The following is a 23,531-nucleotide window of genomic DNA, read 5'->3' on the forward strand; positions in this document are numbered from 1 at the left end:
TGTGTGTATGTGTGATAGAAAATATGTAAACAAAGAAAATGACAAAGTTTACATCAGTTCTTCCACTCTGCCTGTCCTCAGGTGTATTTACACACAATGCTTGCATACAGCACTGTGTTCTGCTTTTTTAAATGTCAGGTTGATCATTATACTAGTTTGTGAACAATTTCTGAAAGTGTGTGTTTGCGTGTGTGTGTCCTAGTTGGCCCTGGGAAATGTGATCAGTGCTTTAGGAGATCAGACCAAGAAGGGAGGACACGTCCCCTACAGAGACTCCAAACTCACTCGTCTGCTGCAGGATTCACTGGGAGGCAACAGGTATACACTCATACACACAAACACACACACAAACAAACACACACACATTTAATCAATAACACTTAATATTTTCAAGCGAAGTGCCAAAATATCATAATGTAATATAGTCCATTGAAAATATTTGGGGTTTTTATCATCGGCTGGATAGAACATGATATTTGAATCAGTCTCGTTGGGCTCTGAGAAATTATAATGACCATTTTTTACTATTTTCTGATGTTTGATGGACAAACTGATTAATCAATTATGAAAATGATTGTTCGCTGCATCCATAGCCCTCAGGTTTGGTTACTGACTTTAAAAAGTTACAGAGGTTTTTCTCAAGCCCTCAGTGGGATGAGATGCATAATAGAAACACAATGAGTATTAAATGAGTTTCCGTTTTGCTCATGGTAACAAGACATTCACACTCAGGCACAACCTCAGCATTCTCCCTGTAAAGCATCAACAGTTACCTACAGCCTCCATCTTTCCTTTCTCTCCAGTCGCACAGTGATGATAGCCTGCGTCAGTCCATCAGATCGCGACTTCATGGAGACGCTGAACACGCTGAAGTACGCCAATCGTGCCCGAAACATCAAGAACAAGGTGGTGGTGAACCAAGACAAGACCAGCCAGCAGATAAGCGCCCTGCGTGCTGAGATAGCCCGACTTCAGATGGAGCTGATGGAGTACAAGGCGGTGAGAGACGCAGGGGTGGATGGGAGTCAGAAATGCAAAAAAAGATTTGGAAAAATAAAGACAAGAAGAAGCTCAGAGAAAAAAAGATAAGAGGGGATGAATGAAAGGGGGGGAAGAGATGAGGAATGAAAAGTGGCAGGTTGAAGAAGAGGCTGTCAGGGTAACTGATGCAATGAGTCCATAAGAGGTAGGGATGACAAGATGGATGAAGCTGAGAATCGTAACTGAGCACAAGAAGAAAAAAGACAACACTAATTGAAGTAAGAGAAGATGGTATTAAAGGATGAGCAGGGTCCATGGCTGCAGCAGCATATTACTATATCAAATTAAAGATCATTACTGGAACACACATCCATTTATGTCCTTTACTGTAGTGCAAACAGAGTCTGAGTATGGAGGAGATTAATTGGTGCAAGCTCAGCATTTCACTATGTAATGCAGGGATAAATTGATCCTTCAGCTCAATGTACTGTATGTGCTCATCTCCCAGTATGGGCCATTAAACAGTAAAAACAGAGGAGGAGTATGATACAAGAAAATGCAAAGAAATTCCATGATTTCTCCACTTTGTCATCAGCTCTGACTTATGGGGCTACAAGAGACAAGCAGTCGTTTAGCTGGATTGTCAGTCTATTATGCGATTAAGAGTGTTACCACGGTTACTAGAGGGAAGTGATTGTATGACTGTGACGAGGGGAGTGCGGGCTGACCTCGATGTGGTAATAAGGGATGTGATGTGACTGGAGTCTGGAAGTAATGGCGTGTTAGACTGGTGGAGGTAATGATGTCTGCGATCTGTGACTGGATTAAATAGAGTGTCTGTTTCGAAGCTTACACAACAGGATTTTTTCAGTGTACATCATTCAGAATACAACAATAGTGACTTGTGAAGAGCCACACACTGACCCACTCATTTTAAACAACAGCACTGTGTTTGTTTGGTTGGACTGCAATGTCAAGTATATGTGAGAGTGTAGAATTTTTCCGTTTGTTTTTCAGGTCTGACCTTTGACCCTAAAATTGTTTTTTTTTTCTTTCTTTTTTAAAAAATTTCCTTAAATATTTGTCAAATGCAAGGTCCTTGTTATTCATGCCGATGGTTTGCTTCTCTGTGCAGGGGAAGCGTGTAGCATGTGAAGATGGTTCGGAGGGGTTCAGTGACCTGTATCAGGAGAACGCCATGCTGCAGAGAGAAAATGACACACTGCGCCTCAGGGTAAAAGCCATGCAGGAGACCATTGACCACCTCAACACCCGCGTGACACATCTGCTGGCCAATGAGGTCAGCACTCTGCTAACCAAATCAAGTACGTAAGAACGGTTTCTCTTAAGTTCACCATCCTAAATCTTTTTTATTTTCATATATTAAAAATGAATTATTTATTACCAGCACTGCACCTTTACCCCTCTGAGAGCTTTCTGTGACCTGAGCCTCCTTTTACGTTTAACCTCTAGGTGAGGGTAATGAGGAGATCGGGGCTCTAATCCAGAACTACATCCGAGAGATTGAAGAACTTAGGTAAGAACTCAAACACCATCACTGAAAGTTTATTGACTGGACTGAGGACATTATTTGGCTTTTAAGACAATAATTTGACATTTTGGGAAATATGTAAATTTACTGTCTTGCCGAGAGTTAGATGAGAACATCAGTGTCACTCTCATATCCATTCAATATGTAGCTGAAGCCAGCAGGTGGTTAGCTAAGCCTAGTGGAAAGACTGGAAGCAGGGGGAAACTGTTAGCCTGAGTCTGTCTGTAGGGAAAAAGTCCAAATATTAACTTTATTGCTTATCAGTTAAATTTTTGTTTGTTAAAGGAAGAATGTAAATCTTTTTATATTTAATTGTCTTATGCCCTGAAAATAATATGAATTAATGGCTTTAATTAGCTAGAGATAAGTCCGTTTCAATGTTGTGTTTTATTTCACAGTGACTTTTTTCACACGTTAAAATGAAGCTGGAAGAAAACATTCAAAAAACATTCAAATTTTTCTTTTTTCTGTCCCCTTCTCCCTCCTCTGTCAGAACCAAACTTCTTGAGAGCGAGGCCATGAACGAGTCGTTACGACGGCAGGCGGCCCGGCTCTCCTCCCGCTCACCCTTCCCCTCCTCCACTCTCAGTCCCGTCCCAGGCCACCCCCCTGGTTCCTCCCCTGCCCCCATGTCCATGGAGGCTGAGATGACGGATGTGTTACGCCGGGCCAAACTGGATATTGAGCGCCTGAAGAAGAAGGAGAGGAGGCAGAGGAGGATGAGGTGAGGAAGACGAATGCAAGATGTTACCACAATTTTTTATACCAAAAACTTTGTACTGTAGAAAATCAAATCACGACTCAAAAAGTCAGGTTCACAGAGGCCCAGGAAGCTGTCATGTCTTCATATCTCCAAACTCCAAACTGCTACCTCTAAGCTGTTGTCAATGAACCTGTGTATGTTTTAAAAGCTGAAAGTCCATGATGAGCACATTATTGTTCCTGCCTATATGCTCTTTGCTCCTCATTCCTTCTCTTCTGTAGCTTATGAGGCACATCACAAGTCGATTAGGGCTTTGGGACGGCCAGCTTCTGTACAGAATTGGGATGCGGCCAGCGCTGAGTAGTAACGCTGGCTTGGACACAAAAAGGTCTAATTCAGTCGGCCAGTGGGTCATGAGAGAGAAGAGTACACAGCCTAACAGGCTAATTGAGGTTTAATGGGATAGAGATTGAAGTCAATGGGAATTTAGAGATGGGATGTGTGATAAGCAGGATGGTAGTAAAAGAGGGAGCAAAGGGGAGAAGTTGGTAATAAAACATAAAAGCTAAAAGGGCAAGATGAGGGTAGATGAGCTGTAGAAGACTTTGCTAATGACTTTAGGGGGCTGATTTTACCGCACGCACATCACTTGGCAACATTCCCAAAGTCCTAATGGTGGATGTTAGGAGTGTGTGATACCCATAACCATATGAACCTACTGTAGCACCACCAGCTCTAATCTGGCTTGACCAACATGCTTTTCTGCTCCTTCAGTCCAGAGCTGGAGAAAGGTCTGAAGAAGCGAGTGAAGCTGCACACGCATGAGAACGGGGAGAATGGGCAGAATGGGGAACATGGACAAAACGGACAGAATGGAGAGATTGATTCAGACGACAATTGCACTGAGGTATGGTACAAATTTATCTAAATGCTGAAGCATTTGAAGCCCAAAAGAACGAGATTAAAGTGTAATGTCAGTGTTTGTGTGTGTGTGTGTGTGTAGGATATCATGTCTCCGCTGCAGGAGGAGAGCGGTTGTGATGAAGATGAGGGGGAGGACGAGGAGGAGGGCAGGGAGGAGGAGGACGAGTTTGACAGTGACGAGAGCCTGGTGGATTCAGACTCAGACTCAGATGAGAAAGGTGTGTTTCTGAAAGCTGCTTACAAAAGGACCAGACCCCTCACCGATTTATGTCCTGTTTCATGACAGGTTATCCGACTTTATCTCACGAGTCAGTTCAGGCCTGAGGTCAATTAGAATAAAACATTACAGACTTTGGGGTGTTTTTTTTTTAACATAAAAATACACAATAAATGAAAATGTAAAATGTTTTTCTGACCTTTGCCCCCCGACCTGCAGCTAACTTCCAGGCTGACCTGGCTGACCTGACCTGCGAGATCGAGATCAAACAGAAGCTGATAGATGAGCTTGAGAACAGCCAGCGGAGGCTTCTTATGCTGAAGCTGCAGTATGAGGAGAAGCTCATCCTGCTGCAGAACAAGATCAGAGACACTCAGCTGGAGAGAGACCGCGTGCTGCAGAACCTCAGTGAGCACCATGGGATTTGTAATTTACAGAAATGAATGTGTAGTTGAAAACACAGCACGGGGTTGATTAGTAGAAAAGTATGAAGTGTCATATAAAGTAAAGTTACCTGAAAACAGGTCATTAACATTACTACACATCCCCACAGTGTCCATGGAGAATTACACAGAGGAGAAGGCAAACCGGATCAAGCAGGAGTACGAGAAACGTCTCAAGGAGATGAACCGTGACCTGCTGAAGCTACAAGCGGCACAGAAGGAGCATGCGCGTCTCCTCAAAAACCAAGGGAGGTATGAACGGGAGCTGAAGAAACTCCAGGCTGAGGTCAACGAGATGAAGAAAGCCAAGGTAAAGGGAGGAGAGAGGAGAGCCGGAGTGTGGATAAAACTAATGTTTAGAGTTTGAGCAGGAATACTAGTACAGTACAGGAAACCTGACCTCAATGCTGTTTCCAGGTGGCCCTAATGAAGCAGATGAAGGAAGAGCAGCAGAGGAGGAGGATGGTGGAGGCAAAGAGGAACCGTGAGATCGCACAGCTTAAGAAGGAGCAGCGACGTCAGGAGGTCAGTCTGCACACGTGTGTGTGTGTATGTTGAGCGGGGATATATTTACCCTTTTTTTGCTGGATGCATTTTTTACTCCATGCAGTTCCACTGCAAACAAGATACTAGAGTCTAAAGAAACATTTAAAACACATATTTACATATTTCCTTTGGTATTTCAGGTCCATAATGTCACATGCACAAATACGATTATTGGGAAACTATTGGGAGCTAGCTGATAGTGAGCAACGTTATACATATATAAGATTAATCAGGTTAATCTGTGTTACAGCTTTTGTGAACATGCTCCAACCTCAAATTTCACCACTGTATAGAGTGATTTTTGTTGCTGTGCAGGATGCTTACATGTGTGTCGTGTACAAACAGCACACAGATTGTTGGTATGACTTTTATGTTTAAGAAGATCAGTTCATACCGTACTTGTGTCATTATCCATCTTTATTTGTTTTCCCTGGAGCAGAGAGTTTATTAATGAGCATGAAAACATTTACACTTTCGTTTACACGCTTCATTCATAATCCTTTTATTTTTAGGGTTTCATCTTAAGTCTTAAAACCCTTTTCATCATCAGCACCTTGTAAGCCTGTTGCCTGTTATATTCAGCTCAGGAATCTAATTAACATGTGAACAGCAATAAAATAGTAGATGAAGTAGATTCACTAACAGACATATGTCCATTAGTACCAGATTCGAGCACTGGAGTCTCAGAAGCGGCAGCAGGAGCTGGTGCTGCGCAGGAAGACCCAGGAGGTGACGGCCCTGCGGCGCCTAGCTAAACCCATGTCAGACCGCGTGGCTGGACGTGTGGCCCGCTGGAACCAGACTCCTCTGGTTATGGACTCTGGAGCCGAATTATCAGCCAGCACCACAGCGAGCAGCTCTGAACCCGAGGCCGGGAGGACCGTGAGCGGGCTGGTGAGACAGTGGAACAACAAGAACAGTGCGTTCGGATACCTGGGAGAGAGCGAGGGGATCATGGATGGAACCAGGGTCATTGGGTAAGATGGGCTGGGGTTCATGTGTTGACAATTGTGTGATAACACAGTGTCACACAGTGTATTCACTGGCCGTCTCTTTGTCTGTTCCCAGCAGCAGGAAGAAGTTGCAGCGTAAGCCAGCAGGCCTGAGCAGCATTGGAGCAGCGAGCAGAGCCAGCAGCTTCTCCAAGTCAGCCCGTCAGAAGTGGCAAGCCCTCGAGCGTCGCATTATGGACATTGTCATGCAGAGAATGACCATTGCTAACGTGGAAGCTGATATGGATCGTCTTATCAAGGTAGGAATGGCACTGGCTTTGTGACTTAACATGGGGGTGGATAAAGCCCACAGTCTGAATCATTGTTACGGGGGTTAACCTTGGTGGAGGCTGAGTTAAATGAAATCTTACAAGTTTTCCTGTTAAATTCTGACAGTGTGTTGCGGTACAGTTAGCCAAAGCTTACACACTTTGAGATGATCAGCAGTGGTAGTGGTGATTAAAAATAAAAAGTAAGGGATCAAAACGACAGTTGTACACACTGTAGTTGTTGCCGCAGCAGAACTCAGCATTTTCTGAAGTTACGTCAGCAGCTTTTTTGGCTCATGGATATATTATATAGTATATATAAAATCATGACCTTTTTTTTTGGCTTGCATTTGTGTTTTTGTTGAGTCAGAAGCGAGAGGAGCTGACGGTCCAGCAGGAAGCACTCTCACATAAAAGGGAGGTACTGATGGCTGATGGGGAGGGACCAGAAGCAGAGGACCGCCTCCTTCAGGAAATTAATGAGGAGATTGAGGTGCTGAACGCCAATATAGACTACATCAATGACAGCCTGTCTGACTGCCAGGCCACCATTGTACAGATAGAGGAGACCAAGGTACAAACAGTCACACACACACACACACACACACACACACACACACACACACACATACACATACACATCCTTTTATATTTGCTGTCCCACTGTGAGAATCAGGAAGCCTCATGTGATTCCTGGCTTTGCATCCTGCAGGATGAGCTGGACTCAGTGGACACCTCTGTGGTCATCAGCTCCTGCTCCCTGGCTGAAGCACGCCACCTGCTGGACCACTTCCTGAAGGCCTCTATAGACAAGGTGAGTTAACAGAAAAAAATGTATACTGACATATTGTAACCATTAAATATAGTTTAGTGTCATTATTTTAAGTCGTTTTTGCCTTGTTTAAATTAAGTAAACTGAAAATTAGGTTTTACTGTTAATATTATACCATTAGTATAATATTATAATATAATGCTACTGGCAAAAATTCAAGGATGTAATTTATTTTTATTGAAGTTACTATGTTCTGAACTCAGTGTCAGAGGCAACTGAAGTGCAGGTGCAGTGAAAAATGACTGTGGTGCCATCTAGTGGTGTCTCTCTGTATTGCACGAGGTTGCCAGGGGTGTATTTCTTTGTGCAAAAGATCAATAAATACCCTTCAGAAAATTAAAACATCTATATTTACCAGACAGTCTCATTTCCTGTTTCGTGTTTAATACATAGTCCAAGATTTTAGTGTTTTACTATTGTGTCTGTGCATTACCATTTTTGACCTTGTTTGGGTGATGTGCGTGTGCAGAGCTTACAGGTGGCTCAGAAGGAGGCTCAGATCAGACTGCTGGAGGGCCAGCTGAGACAGACAGATGTGATTGGCTCATCCCACAACCACATGATCCTTGATGCTCTGCGAGAAAAGGCTGAGTACATCCCTGAACTCCAGGCTCTCATCCACAATGTACAGCAGGGTGAGGAGTGGTTTTTGTGTGTCTGTGTGTGAGACCGTGTCCCCTTGAACCTACTTTTCTGTCCCTTTGTGTCCTTTCCATTTCATCTCTTTTTGATACACTTGTTTACTCAGTGTTTCACACAAAACAGCATGTTGACATATGAGCGTCATTTTGGCATGAAATGAAAGGCTGTTATTGTTTACTCAACCCTACTGACTTCCAGTAAACAATACAGCACATCTCTAAATACAGTAAAATCATTCAACTTGTATTTTCTCTTTTTCTTGTGTTGTTTTTTCACCAATGTTTTCATGTACGACAACATGCAGTGTGGTTAAAACAGAAAACGACGAGTCTTAATAAGTCTTAGAGAATATATTAACACTGAAAACTGTAGTGAAAGATATTCACTTGGAAACTATGGTAGTGTAGTAGGTTGTGGCACATACAGACATACCAAGTGGCAGTGTCTGGTGCTCTGCGGGGCTTACAAGTTGTGTGTTTTGTGTGCTTCCAGAAAATGGTTATGCCAGCACAGACGAGGAACCCTCTGAGTTCAGCCAAGCTTCTGACAGCAGGTGAGACTGCCTTCTGCTTGCCCTCACGACACCACCTAATTTACTGCACTGTGGTGTAGTTGTTCTTTTTCCTTTTTTTCTCAGCACTCATTCAGTAGAAATTTCACCTGAAAAATATATGTAGTCCTTTCCTCGTGTCTCTCTGTTCACATTGATGTTTCCCTGACCCTTCTTTTTCCTCTTTCTGCAGTGTATCTCAAATGAAAGAATCCAACAGCCAAGATGATTTCAAGATAAAGGTACAGCTGGTTCATGTTATTGAAGTTCATAGTTGTTATTTAGCACTGTTACAGATGTTGCAGATTTAGAGACACTGGTTTTAAATCCAGAATCTTTTTGTTTCTTATGTCCACTTTCTCAACACCCAGATTTTAACATGACTTCTCAGTTTTCTCCTAAAATAACTGTAATAATTTTACAGTCAGTGCTAAAAACATCAGGTAGATCAAGTGCTGTGTTTTGCAGTGTCAATCCTACCAGACCTTTATGAATCACACATGACGCTGCCTGTTGTCAGATGATGTTGATATTTTTGCTGTAATGCTTGTTTCTCTTGCTGTCAACATACAATACATGCCACAGTGTTTGTCAGAGTCGCTGCTATTCCTATTTGCAACCATAAGGTGGCAGTATATGCAAACACTTAAAAATGGTAGCAGAAGCCCTGATATGACACCAATCCTTCTTATACTCTTGTTAATGCTGTGTTCTCTAGTCTTTATTATGTTGTTGAGTTATTTTTTCTCTATCCAGTCTTTGCTTGACCTGCACAACAGCTGCTTTCTCTTTTCTTGCTCGTTTGTTTTACTGTTTTCGTATTCTCTTTGCCCCTTTCCCTGCTGAATGATGTCTCCATGTTGTATCCTAATTTTCCCTTGTGCCTTAATTAAATTCAATCATTAACTTTATTCCATGTTCCAGTTTTTCAATCCCACTGTTCTCCTTCTTTCTCATTTCATTCTCCCTTCTATGGCCCTCCATTAAACAAATGATGCACAATTTTCAGATGGAGCCTCGCCTGTCGGCTCAGATGAAGGCGGTGTCAGCAGAGTATTTGGGTCCCATCCTGGATCCCTCATCAGGCAGCAAACAGCCGCACATCACCAAATCTCTGGCCTCGCTGACCGACATCCAGGAGGATGGCTTGAGTCTGGTGACAGGGAGCCTGGGGCTCAGCCTGGCCCTACGAGACCCTTACCACAGGGACCGGGCATCCCGCACCATCAGCCTGCCTGTCAGAGGACACACCTTGTAAGTCATGAAGATATGTTATATATTGATTAAAAAATAATGATTACTGAGATGAAGCTGACCACATTCATCCTCAAGTGTTACTAACAAAGGGGGAGGCTTGGCAACACCTCACAAATAACGATTAGTGCAGTGTTGTGTAAGGTGGAGCGTTCTCTGCAGAGGTTCTCAAAATTTTGTCCAGTACCTCCACAGCACTATGAGACGAGCTCAAACCCCCTTCATCAACACGACAGCCATTATCACGTCTTTTATCTGACTATTTCAGCCATTTATTTATTTATTATTATTTTAGACATCAATCAGCCATTTATTCATTACTTTTAGTTACAACTTAAACCATTTACTGTTTACTTTTAACTATCAACTATCATAGATTACTTTTAACAAGCAAAATATACATATAATCAAAAAATATAGCCAGCTATCAAAAGTGGATCCATTACCTTTGGCTAAGTTATACTAGTGCAAATTTATATCAGTTATATGCAACTGCTGGAACAGTTTATTCATAACATTCATTTAACTAACTTAGATAAATGTAGCTAAGTGTTAAGACTTGTTAACTTCTTCTCAGCAAATAGTTTTGTCACATTAGTAGAACCCCCTGGAGACCCCTGGTTGGGAATCACTGCTCTAGCAGTGTGGCCTCTTGAGTCTTCTTCAGTTAGAGAGCCTCATCTCAAATCCTTATTCTGGGAAACATTTGTTTTGCTGTAGTTCAGGAAAACATGTAACTAAACATAAACCATGTTACTCATAGAAACAAGTGATATATAGAAACATAATTCCATAACCAGAAACACCCTGTGGAAGGTCACAAATATATCAACTATAGAGAAGAGCATCATTTTATATTTAGATTTTGTGATAATGGAGTCACAGTTCTTAAAAATACTTGCATGCATTTCCTACTGCACATTTCCAAGCTAACAACCACTGGAAACCTGCCAGAGGCCTGACATTTTTTAGGTTATGAAACCGCTTCAGGGAGAAGTCAGTGAAATTTGCATCAGTCCTTGGGGATGGAAAGCCTGGTTGTGTGCGATTTGATATTTAAAGAAATGAGTCTGTCAGCTGCTTTTTAGTCTGCTAGAAATGCCATTAAATTGCAAAAAACCCTTGTTACTTACAGATTCCCAGCAGTTTACATAGATGTGTATCACCCTTCTGTGCCTATCACCTGTGCACTCCCCCGGAAGTCTGCTTAGTATGTGTGTGTTTGTGTATGTGTGTGTGTCAGTCCCAGGCAGTCCCGGGGTTATGACACTTCCCCTATAACGAGGAGGAAATCTTACGACCGTGCGTACAGGTACATGAAATGCTCAAATTCAAGCTATTTTCTAGGCAAATTAATGCATTGGTTGACTGTGTAATGTAATTTGCTTCTAGCGATTTCTAACTGTGTCCTTCTCTCCTCCTCTTGTGCTTCCTCATCCCTAACCTTCCTCACCCTCTGACCCCTTATCAGGCCCACTGATGGCTACACCCCCCCCTCCTCCCCTCCTCTGAGGACTAGAAATGACCGCAATGTCTTCTCAAGGCTCACCAGCAACCAAACCCAAGGCTCTGCTCTGGACAAGTGAGTACACTCCTGAACAGATGTGTACATTCACAGGAACAGCTTTGTCTTTTTGTTCGCACACACTCATCTGATCAAATCAATCGCACTTTGAACCATCCCTTTCTTTTCTTTTGTTCTCTTCCATAGTCAAAGATCTTTACTGACCCTGTAGGTAGGCTGAAGGTCAGCGAGAGAAAAGAGAAAAGTGCTTTTGTCTGTGGTGTAGATGAGCCTCTTAAAAGTGCGGTAGTCCAGCTGTTTATCTTCAGATGAATCCCACCCTTACACAAAAAGACTTTTCATCTGGTGTTAATGTACATCCTGGGGGAGACAGATGGTGCAAATGTTCACAGAATACAGCTGTGAAATGCTCTCTAGAGGCACTGAAGATGTGATCATCCAAACCAGAACCCCAAGCTTATCAGAGCTGCATCTAGCAACATTATCAACAAGGTGTGATTGCACTGTTTCCACTCCACCGATAGGAGTTACCAGGAAACAGAAGCAAATCAAAAGAACATCCTCTTTGGAAATGTACCGACACAGGACACAGATGTCTATGATCTGCCTTTTTTCCGCAAGAGTACGTCAAATACAATTTAGTGTAAACAAATGAAAAAAAAACAGACCTGCAATAAATCACATAATGCTCAGCTTTTATTGACAGTGTGTGCATTTGAGAGAATTCCATTAATTATTAGTAATTTTTCCAATAGTTTTTGATTCTCTAGTTTGTTGTGATGTTGTCAAATTGGCTTGTCTCTAATAATGTTCTTTCATCCTGTTTGCGTACAGGTAAAAGAATGGTATAAACACCTCTTAAAGTCTAAGTGTGTACTCCAGCTATATCAGATGGAGACACAATGTGGATATGAGATGCATGTTAATGTGAGTTGCGGATGTGCTGAATCTGGAATGAGCAACCGGCCTTTTTCCTTTCCTGTTCACAATCAATTCCAGCTTTCCGCTCTGACAAACGTCAGCAATTAATTTCAGTCAGCGTTTGGCTCTGCTGTAAAGTTGTTTGTTTTGTTATCTTTATTAAACTGGAACATTTCTTAGCTTTATTGGCTCCTAATTGTTAGCGAGGATGCTGTGTGAAATGAAATAGGGTGTTTGTCTATGTGCGTGTGCTGTATGTCTGAATACTTGTATGTGCTGTGTGTGTGTTGGAGCCTGTGGGTCCTCATTATCTGGAGCAGGGGTAGGTAAATGAGTTGGCTCTTGTCATCTTTCCATGCAGCTGTTGTCATTGGTAGCCATTTTGAATTGACTCCGGGTGACAGTGTGGGAAGATATTTATGTTTGGGGTCTCACAGGAGGAGCTTTTGTAGGATGCAGGAAGATGAAATAGTGCAAGGTTTTGTTCTCTTTATGCATTTGCATTATTGCAATTTAATGGAAGTTTCTGAACATTTGCACTTTTGTTTTGAGTGTGTGTGGCCTCAGTGTTTTGGTTTACTGAAGTGACCACTGGATACAGCGGGTTTTTCCCCAAGATTCATCATTTAAACCATCATTTTCATTTTATTTGGTTTCATTGTCCTAACATTAGCGAAACTGATCTTACTAAGACCTAACAGCTTAATTCATCTTCACAATCTTCACAAGCATAAATTCACAGCCAAATGAAGCTAATTTATTAAAAAATAATTAGAAAGCCAGTATGAATTGTCTGTATGAACACTGTGTAATTGGGTGTCAAATGAGAAGCTGTCTGCTATGGAAAGAAAGGAGATGGCGATGTTCTCAAGTACATCTTTGCAAGTTCATAAAACCTATTAAAATGCAATCAGACATTTTTGTGATTGTGACTGGGTGGATGCATTCTGCCTCTGCCTCTTTTTTTTTCTTTCTTTCTTTTTCTTTTTTTTTTTTACTGATTCATATTCGAGCAGATTGGTTGCCAATGAGACTAGGATCAAGCATTTGACACGGCTTTGAAAGGCACATGAGAATGAGGAATATGAATTTTAAACAAAGTTTTCTTGTCCTCTGTTGGATGAAGAGGCTTTGAATCCCAGATTCGGTTTTAATCTTCCCATTACATTTGCATCCTCCAAAACCAATGAATTTTAAAAGGATTTTGTCTTGAGAGTTAGTATCAAAATGCTAATAGCCACCATAGCTGACAGTAAATACCAAGAAATGGAGGAATTTCTATCACCTTTTAACACCGTTGTTCCCTCCAGACGCATACAGAACCCTTTTGTTTTATTATTCCATGTTCAGAGTGTAAAGCACAGGTTCTCATGGTGACAAACCCGAGGCTATAAAATATTTATAATGTAATAACACTTTTATGGCACCGTTGCACACATATCAGCCTTTCCCTTTGAGGTGTTGTGGAGGTATGGGTGTGGGCTGGATTCTTTTTCCCTCGACAGCTATGAGCGGGTTCGCCTGTGAGTTTGATTGACACCCTTATCTTCCAATCGACTGGATTTTCCCTTCTGTTAACCCTGTTTGTTATCCCTTTTGCTTTTTTTCTGTACTAATTCCCTGATTATGGCTGGAACGAATAGATGTAGGAGGGCACGCTGACACCACAGGAGTCATATCATAGAGGACAGAAGTGTAGTATAGAAATTGTATTGTGCAGTTCCTCTGTGTATGACTGTCGTGGCTTCAGTGCTTCCTCCTTGACTACTTCCCTTATTCTTCAAATGAATTGTTTGACATTTTGCTTTTTCCCTTTCTTGCAGAGAGTTTGCTAGATAAGGAGAATGATACTATTGTCATGCCTGTATGCTGAATATATAGCCTCTGCTAGTTAGCTTAGCTTTGCATAAAGACTGGAAGCAGGGGGAAACAGCTATGTCTGGCTCTGTCCAAAATTAGCCAAATCTGCCTTTCAGCACTTGAAAGTCTCACTAATTCACACTTTTCATTTTGTGTGGTTAATCCATACAAAATCTGTAGTGTAAAGTGTAAAATGGACGTGTTTTTATTCTGGAACATAATGCACTAAAACCACACTTCATTTCTACTGATTTTTGTTTATGTAGTAGTTCTGCTAGGCAAACTTGTTACCTTTGGACAAAGCCAGGCTCACTATTTCGTCCTGTTTCCAGTGTTCATACTAAGCTAAGCAACCAGACTGCTGGCTGTCATTTTAAACTGATTAAACATGACATGAAAGTGGTATCAATCTTCTCATCTCACTTTCTGGCAAGAAAGAAAATAAGCCTATTTTTCAAAATGTCTGTTTCTTTAAACTTTTAAAGTTTAATGTAATAACACCGCTAGTCCAAGTCTACTAAATCAGCCTTTGCTTAGCATGAGTATACCTACAGTAAACATGCCTTACCAAGGAAAACATCTGCAGACACTGGTCAAAGAATACAGCCTGTTCAGTGGTTACCCTTGAGAAGAGGCACATTTTATGGCAAGCTGCCTGATAATCACTGGACAAGCTTTATTGTTGACTGAGCTTTTCTTCCAGTTTGCTCACTGCTTTATATCTAAAACCCTCCCACTAGTCACTCCTTCCTTTTAACCCTCTGCCAGTAACCCTTCTGTCTTCCCTTATCGTGTTTAACCCTTTCCTCTTCCCGCCCCGCCCCTCCCTCTCCTTGCTCCTCTTCTGCCTCCAGGTCGGATGACAGCGACTCCTCGCTCTCCGAGGTGCTCAGGTAGAGGAACCGTGTCTGTCACTCTCTGTTTTCCCATTTGCCTGTTAATTCACTTGGTGTCATCATCGTCTCCAGCAGTGCTCGGTGCCTCTCGAGGCCTCTCCACCTCCTCCTCCTCCTTTATCTCTCTCTGCGGGTGGGGTTGTTGTGGTGCATGTTTTAACCACACGTGGCTTTCTTGACCCACCGTCCTTTTCCACCTGTGTGATGTTGTGTTTCTCTGTGGCGCTGCTCGCACGAAAGACCTGAATGAACCTCATCACTTCTTTACAGGCATAGGAAAAACAAACAAAAATAGTGAAAGTATTATTTAAAAAAACAAACCAACTCATGACTGTTGTAACCACCTGATATTGTGATAAACCATCTGTAACAAAACCATAGGCTCACTTCCTTAATATGTGATATCTACATTTTCTGTAAAGATTTTTGTATAATGCTTGGAAATACATATGATTTAAAGGAATAGTTTCGCAATACCACTCTCATCTGTAAATACAAAGCTGCTGCCACTAGCCGGTTAGCGTAGCTTAGCATAAAGACTGGAAACTAGAAGGAAACATCTAGCTCTTGTTTCCTCTGGCTGTAGCCTCATACTTAGCACACAGACATGAAAGTGGTATCCATCTTCTCATCTGACTTTCTGTAATAAAGAGAATAAGCTTATTTCTCTAACTGTTAAACTATTCCATTAAGACAAACAGAACATAAATATATAATCAGTCATAAAAACAGAATGTTCTCCTCTTTATTCGGATCACTCTTTTCTGCTTCTGTGTCTTTATCACGCACACACGCACAAATAGATGCACCTCTCACCGAGACCCTTCTGTCTCTTTTTCTGTGTACTGCGGAAAGCACACACTGATCTCCCTCCATGTTTTCATTAATCTGCCGGTCTCTTGGTGCTTGGCCCTGCAACATCCATTAGCAGCTCTTACATAGTGCATAACACAGCACACTATGATATCTTCCACAGACGCTGATAGATAGGGAACAGTTTCTACCATTTGGAGCAGCGAGCTGCTTTAAGAAGCAGAGTGCTGCACTGAGCAATATCACAGTATGTGCAGCACTTAGAGACAAACAGGAGAAACTACAGTGAAGTATTCATAATACTGCAAAGTAGTGGTTTGCAGGCAGGTAAAGAAGGTAGTCTGTGCTATTTTCAAACAACAGCTGTAATAGTTGTATCTTGAGAGGTTCTGATAATATATGAAGGTAAAAGAAGTGACATTTTTATTAATTTTAAATAAGATTAACTGAATTTCCATTATAACCAGTGAGAATAGAGCTGAAGACGTGGCTCAGACAACATGATTGGGTTAACAGCCTTGAAAGTAATAAGGTTCATTCAAATAAAACGGCACCCCCAATTCTTCTTCTTCTATTTTCTCAAATCTTCCTTCCCCTCTCTTCTCAATTTATAAAAAAAAAATCACATTAATAGAACTGTCATATGTACAGTTTTCTCCTCTTTTTATCAAAGCTGCTCCCTGTTTTCAATTATCAGTCTTTTCAGAGTGGAATTGGACCAAAAAGAGGGTTGGACAGATTGTATGCGATGCTGTGTTCACCCCCTACACCTGCCATCACAGTCAGGTTTCGCAGCTCTGCACAAGCTGATAATCTGACTATGTTGTCAACTTGTTACATCTCTCCACTTACCCACATGTACCACAACCCTTTTCCCTGGGTCACAAAAGGCAATTGGCTGTGGAGGTGCTGAACTGAGAGTCAGCTCCCACCTGACTGGCGCAGAATGGATGCCGCATGCGGTGATGATGGCGTCTCAGGACGCTGTGCTGTGGTTTATTTTTGAGTTGCAGGCTGCTTTGGAGTTGGTCTACCAGGCTGTGGCTGTGTTTAAGAATTGTTTCAAGCTTTTGCTGTGCAAGTCGGTTCTCTTTTGTTGTTGTTTTTTATTTTGTTTGTGAGACTTGGCAGACATGCATGCACTATTTTTTACTGGCTGATGATTGACAGTTGTTGATTTTGGTTTGCATTTTATGCACTAAAATACACAGAAAGTATGGCTTGGTGTTTAATTTTTTATTTGACGCTCGCTCTCGAGTCTGTATGTGTGTTTTGGGGTATCAGTATATGTGCAGGCACAGAAGAGGAGCTTTCCCTCCACACATCCTCTGGCTCTCCCTCACTGTTTTGCTCTCTACCTCACTCACTCTCACACACATACACACTAACCACCGCTCGTGTTATTAGGAAGCCCACCAGGGACCAATTTTCCCACATTCCTCTTCACCCTCTCCCTGCTCTGTCTCACTCTGCTGACTGTTCTCCAGGCACTCTGGGACTCTGGCCTGTCAGTGGGACATAGATGGGGAGGGAGGGGGGGCAGAGGTTTAGCAAGAGAGATTGAGTGCACAGAATATAGGAGAAACTGTGTGTCTGTGAGTGTGTGTGAGTGGAGAGGCTGCAAGACAAGTTGAATAGAAAAGTAGCTCTTACTGTTGTAGTGCCTTAATTGGGCTGTTCCACAACAAAAAGAAAGGAGGGAGGAGGGGAAGTGGATGCAGGCCAGAGAGATGGGGCAGATGGGATTAAACCAACAAGAATCTGTATGTATGTACGTATGTGTGTGTGTGTGTATACATTATCTGTATGTACCCAGTCAGGTTTGTATGGGTTTTTATTGTCTCTTCATACGTTTTTATGTGCATGTTTGTGATCAGCCTGTGTCTTGAATTACATACATCTGCAGATATGTGGAAAGAAATCATACTCACTGATTTATACTGACGAGAGTGTGACTCTGGATGTGTGTGTGATCCTTAGGGGTGTGATCAATCCCATTGGGGGTGTGAAGGGGGGTCGGACTGCGCCCCTGCAGTGTGTCTCTGTAGCTGAGGGCCATTCGAAGCCGGTCCTGTGTGTGGATGCTACGGATGAGCTGCTATTCACTGGATCTAAAGGTACATTTATCACACAGTATGTTACTAAATCCTCCTTTAAACGGTATTTCACTTAAGCCTGAAGTGACACTGTGGTGTTGCACTACCACTGCATTTATATTGTATGTTAGACATTGTATATGTGCTTTTAAAGCTTTTTTTAAATTTATTCACTTTGAAGCAAATAACCTACTGACTAGAGAGTCTGCCATGCTAAAACAAATATAGCTGACAGCTAGCTGTTTCCCACTGCTTCCAGTGTTTATGCTCAGCTAACTGTCTCCTCTAGCTCCATACTTAACACGCATATACGTGTGTTACCGATGTTCTCATCTCCCTCCCGGAAAGAAGGCTAATAAAAGCATTTCCCAAAATGCTGAACTATAGTTTGATATGAATTACTGACAATGAGCATCAAGTCTAATAGCTATGTGTCAGCATTCAAATGTCATGGCAATCCATCAAATAGCTTTTGAGGCATTTCTGCCTGGATCAAAGTGGTGGGCTGACCAGCTGACTAATGTTGCCATAGTAGCATACTAGTAACAGTAGCAACGCTAAAATCAGATGATCAGACTTATGCAATATGATATACAAGTGAGTGTCAACCCAGAATGTGCATCTGATGTGCAGAGTAGGCCTATTTGAATTTTCCCTCTTACCCTCCTCCAGATCGCACCTGTAAGATGTGGAACCTGGTAACAGGTCAAGAGATCGCCACCCTGAAAGGCCACCCCAACAATGTGGTGTCAGTCAAATATTGTCCTTCCTCCGGTTTGGTCTTCTCTGTCTCCACCTCCTACATCAAAGTGTGGGACATTCGTGACTCTGCCAAGTGTGTCCGCACGCTCACGTAAGTCTCCCTGCAACCAGCCAGATGGAACGGATTGAAGCTGTTCAATTTTTAAAAAATCGCAGCTTAGCAGACAGTTGAGAGAAGTGATTTTGGGATATGCTTCTTCTGCTCAGCAATGTGTTTCAAGCTGCAGAAAAATGACAAATTAAATGAGGGAAAATTTGATGTGAAATGCATCCAAAGGAGACGACAACTGTAAAACGCTTCTCATCATACTTCTCTCTTTCCATTTCTCCTATCTGTTTCTCCTTTTCCTCTGTTTACTTGCCTCCTATCTTTCCCTTTCCCTCTCTCTCTGGTAATGTTTGGCTTGTCTTTACCCCCACAGTTCATCGGGGCAGGTGGTTTCAGGCGACGCATGTGCCGGCACCACCACCCGCACAATAACCTTTGCACAGGGTGAGTGCCAGATCAACCAGATAGCCCTCAACCCGTCAGGATCTGTGCTATACGCCGCTGCTGGAAACACTGTTCGCATGTGGGACCTCAACAGGTACACTTCATTCATCACTTTATTCTTACATTTATTTATTCATTGAACTACTCATCCGAATACTGATTAAAATATTCAGCTAGTCATTCATGTATTCATCTATTCCTTCACTGATTTATATGTTGAGTCATCCTCATATTCAGTGGTTCATTCATGCAGTTAGTTTCTTCACAGCCATGTCTAAATACTTTTAGACACAGATGTGAATGTATATATTCACTTGTTAGATGTTAATCCACCAGAAAGCTGATTAGCATCTGACAGAAGAGGGGCTGTCAAAGGAAAGTGCAGGAACTACTGTTGATATGAAAGCGTGTACATGAGCGTGTTTTCTACAAGGAACAAATTTCTGACATCCCATGGTAATGCTGTCTACTCTTCAATTTTTATGCTTGTAGAGGGAAATGATTAACAGATTGGACCAGACAGTTTACGCGAGGGGCTCAGATCCGTTTAATGATGCATACGAACCCCTCCAGAAATGAAAAAATGAATGTGTTAAATATTTCTCCTGTATCATCTCTGCCTATGGCATCACTGTGTCTCAGCAGTTTTGCTTCCCCTGTGAGACGGAAAGTGATTTCATTTGGTGCAACAGGCATCTTGACTATCTTGTAAGCGCTGAATTTCTCAGACCTTTGCTTCTATTCCTCTGGTGTGTGCGTGTGTGTTTCTGTGTGTGTAGGATGCAAGCAATGGGAAAGCTGACAGGCCATATTGGCTCTGTCATGTGTCTGACAGTGGGACAGTCTCTGCTGGGCAAAGACCAAGTAATCACTGGTTCCAAAGACCATTATGTCAAGGTACCAAACACACTCTCAACAAGTATCATCCACCTCATGGGTCAGAGGTGCAGACAGGTTTCTCATAATCTCCCTTTTTCCTGTTCTCTCCTCAGGTGTTTGACGTGGCAGAGGGAACTCTGGGTAACGTAGGCCCAGCTCATAACTTTGAGCCTCCGCATTATGATGGCATCGAGTGTTTGGCTGTACAGGGAGATGTGCTGTTCAGCGGGTCGAGGGATAACGGCATCAAGAAATGGGATCTGGAGCAGCAGGAGCTCACTCAGGTGTGTGTGTATTAAGATTTGTGTTTACAGATGATTGAGGGTGTTTTTCTCACAGCCTGGAAGATGTCTCTCTCTCACCATGCTGAAGACATACCAACACACAAGTGCAATTTAAAACTAAGGCTACATGTGCCTTTATGTTTCCTACTCAGTATATGAGGTCAGCAGGGTTGAGTTAAGCAGGAAACAGAGTGATTTTATATTCATATGAATGTGGAGTTCATATATCAGAGTTGAAAACATGCCTCCCTGACTGTGCTTCAGTGCTGCCAGTGACATTATGTGGCATCAGCCTGCAGGTAGAAAGCTACAGAAACTCGTTCTCTGAGGCTATTAATTTATGATCTTTTGACCCTCATCACCCAGTGAGCAAAGCTAGTTTCTCCATATAGTGTATGCCATGCAGATTTAGTGTCACACACAAAAAAAGGGTGGGGGACTTTGGTAGATAATTGCAGTAAGATCCTTCCTGTCAGTGATGCAGAATTTAAAGGGTTGTGTAATTACTTCTGTAGTGGATTGTTGATTAATTAATTGACAGTAAATTCATTAGCATCAATTTTGATAATTAATTTTAAGATTTCTTTGAGGTCATTTTTCAGGTAAAAATGTCAGACACACGCTGTTTTCAGTTTCTCAGATGGGAGGATTTGCTTCTTTTTTTCAGTTTTATATATTGTTGTGAGAGGTACATGTGTGGGTTTTGAGCCATTGTTTGGAAAAGCAATCTGAAGATGTCACCTTGGGCTGTGAGGTGCATTTTTGCACTGCCTTTGGTGTTTTATAGACACACTTAAGCAATAAATTTAAAAAAAACTGATTAATCATTAATGAGAATTGGATAGCTAGTCTGGTTCCCAACCTCTGGATTTCCACCCACATCTCCGATTTGCTCTGCGATTCAAATATGTATATTGTGTTTCCACCTGTTGGTAAAACAGCCAACCGATCAGAGCTTTGTAGGTGGGATTAAGAATGCTGCCATCATCTTTCTGAATATCTTGCTCCCTACCTAACTATATCCATGAGAAACAAGCATGGATGAGACTGACATGGCTGTAAAGGCTGTTTTAAATCGTCTTACAGAAATAACAAATAAGAAAAACAACTCTTATATTTCTTCAACACCCACCAGCAAGACACAGGCTAACATGAACATAATGTCAGGCTGAATGAATGAAGGGAAATGAAATGGCAGTTCAGTCTTGTTATCATTTAGTTGTAGACATCTGAATGATCTTGAAGATTTGTCTCACAGAAGCAAAAATCATTCAGACAAGCCAGAGCCATGAACATTTTCCTCCATGTTTGCCCAATTTGGACATATCTGTTAAGATGTGTTAAAACAGGTAGTGAAGTATTGCAAACGTTTTTTTTTCCTACAGTCACACCTGCCGTGTCCATATTGACCGTATTTTACTCATTATCCAACACTGGCTCGGCTGTGACAGTAAAAAGCTGTGCTGCCAGTAGAGCATTGAGTTGGTGGACAGGTTCCTGCCACCGGAGTGCTCCCTTCAGGTCTTTCTTTTACTCAGAGTGTTCGCTCTGCAGAGAGAGTCAACAGAGTGTCGTCATGTGTAATGTGGCAGGAAAGCACTGTGTCAACATCAGAACGTTAGAGCCCACACGCATCAAACCCACCGGTACCAGAGAGAAAGTCTTTCTGTGTGCGTGTGTGTGTGCATGTGTGTGTGTGTTTGTATGCTTGTGCTGACTTCTGTGAAGTCTCTTGTGCATCCTCTGTTGCCTGCATATGTTAATAATGCATAATAATGCACCTCGTGGGTGGATGTGGCTTGCTCATTTGCATGCACAGTAATATGCATATTAAGCAGCACTTTCTCAGGTTGTTTTGCATAAGTTCTATTTAGCCTTTGTTTATCTGAACAGACAAAACAAGAACATAAGACATTATTATTATTATTTTTACTCAAAAGCTGAATTAAATCAACAGAGTCAGCACTGTGGTCTGTGGCATATGACCTTAACCTCATTTGTGAAGCAGCCAACACAATCCATTTTACAGCCTTTCTAACTCAGTAGTCTCTGTCTTAATTATGTAATAGGATCAAATTGTGGCTTGGGGTATAATAGAATATATTACAGTAGACTCTGAAACTCTGCCTCCTCCAGGAGTGCTGCTGCAAGCTGTTCTGCTCTGACCCCTCTGTTAAAATGCATACGCCATGGTGTGTTGCTTGGGGGAATATGTGAAGCAATTTGTTTATAATTAGTCAACACTGTAGTTTAGTGATTCCCAGTTGCCTGATAAATATCTTAATATACCTTCCAAAAACAATATCAAGTTTTTGTGTGTCGTCTACTGGTTTGTCGACATGCTTATGTAACTGTTGCGGCAGTTCGGTGTTTCTCTCTCTGAGGTGTTGGCAAGCATTAACGCATTTTTACCCACCGGTGTAAAGTTGTTACAGATTGTGAGGTAAATGTAATGAATGTGAGAACTTTCTCTTTTATTTTTGTGATCGCTATTCCTCATTTACAGCCTCTGTTCTCCTCTTACACAACAGTAGATGGGTTTCTCTTTTTGAAATGCCTCTCCCAACCTTTCCTTAATTTTTTGTTTTTTTTTTTCCTTTGGGCATTTCTAAACCTTCTCTGGACTGTAGATTCCACCTTAAATTTCTGCTGACCCCAGTAATCAGGTTGTTAGCGTGGAGGGAGCTCCAAATAGATAATATTGCAATGCTGCTATCATATTTATATATATTATATAATACATAATATATTTTATACTTTAGCCAATCATGAGGGAGAATGTTATTCAGTTCTCTGGTCTGTATGTTGACGGTGTAAAGTTTCGGTCACAGGTATGCTCATATGTTTAAAGGAAAAGCTTTTTGACATTATGGAAATGTGGGAAATGTTTTATTGTTTTAAGAGCTTAGAAAAAGTAATTGACTGCCTTCAGTTCTACGCATAAATTAACAACTGTGAACTTGGCATGATCACTGATACCAGATGTGCTGGATCCATAAATCTAAGACAGAGTCAAACTGCTGAGACCGACTGTCCATAATAACAAATGGACAAAACTGTAACAACTTACAAGAAAACATTTGTCTTGAATGACATG

General features: G+C 41.8%; 1 protein-coding gene across 5 annotated transcripts in view; it reads left to right on the forward strand.

Annotated features, from left to right (window-relative positions):
* The window catches only part of kif21b (kinesin family member 21B), a 60,305-nt gene that overhangs the window by 27,533 nt on the left and 9,241 nt on the right, over nucleotides 1–23,531 (forward strand). For 3 of the 5 annotated variants that reach the window (XM_041033962.1, XM_041033963.1, XM_041033966.1), the window contains exons 7-31: nucleotides 203–318; nucleotides 804–999; nucleotides 2,117–2,306; nucleotides 2,455–2,518; nucleotides 3,027–3,257; nucleotides 4,011–4,143; nucleotides 4,240–4,378; nucleotides 4,597–4,785; nucleotides 4,931–5,130; nucleotides 5,238–5,345; nucleotides 6,027–6,343; nucleotides 6,435–6,618; nucleotides 6,998–7,201; nucleotides 7,340–7,441; nucleotides 7,929–8,094; nucleotides 8,594–8,654; nucleotides 8,845–8,893; nucleotides 9,661–9,905; nucleotides 11,149–11,217; nucleotides 11,377–11,487; nucleotides 17,901–18,037; nucleotides 18,689–18,869; nucleotides 19,201–19,365; nucleotides 20,051–20,168; nucleotides 20,264–20,434. In XM_041033962.1, the coding sequence (XP_040889896.1) occupies nucleotides 203–318; nucleotides 804–999; nucleotides 2,117–2,306; nucleotides 2,455–2,518; nucleotides 3,027–3,257; nucleotides 4,011–4,143; nucleotides 4,240–4,378; nucleotides 4,597–4,785; nucleotides 4,931–5,130; nucleotides 5,238–5,345; nucleotides 6,027–6,343; nucleotides 6,435–6,618; nucleotides 6,998–7,201; nucleotides 7,340–7,441; nucleotides 7,929–8,094; nucleotides 8,594–8,654; nucleotides 8,845–8,893; nucleotides 9,661–9,905; nucleotides 11,149–11,217; nucleotides 11,377–11,487; nucleotides 17,901–18,037; nucleotides 18,689–18,869; nucleotides 19,201–19,365; nucleotides 20,051–20,168; nucleotides 20,264–20,434 (3,846 nt within the window). The remainder of the gene's footprint in view (nucleotides 1–202; nucleotides 319–803; nucleotides 1,000–2,116; nucleotides 2,307–2,454; nucleotides 2,519–3,026; nucleotides 3,258–4,010; nucleotides 4,144–4,239; nucleotides 4,379–4,596; nucleotides 4,786–4,930; nucleotides 5,131–5,237; nucleotides 5,346–6,026; nucleotides 6,344–6,434; nucleotides 6,619–6,997; nucleotides 7,202–7,339; nucleotides 7,442–7,928; nucleotides 8,095–8,593; nucleotides 8,655–8,844; nucleotides 8,894–9,660; nucleotides 9,906–11,148; nucleotides 11,218–11,376; nucleotides 11,488–17,900; nucleotides 18,038–18,688; nucleotides 18,870–19,200; nucleotides 19,366–20,050; nucleotides 20,169–20,263; nucleotides 20,435–23,531) is intronic. The other 2 variants (XM_041033964.1, XM_041033965.1) reach the window with 1 other exon arrangement.

The sequence above is a fragment of the Toxotes jaculatrix genome, chromosome 3 (genome assembly GCF_017976425.1).
Source record: "Toxotes jaculatrix isolate fToxJac2 chromosome 3, fToxJac2.pri, whole genome shotgun sequence".
In the NCBI taxonomy this organism is placed as follows: Eukaryota; Metazoa; Chordata; class Actinopteri; family Toxotidae; genus Toxotes; species Toxotes jaculatrix.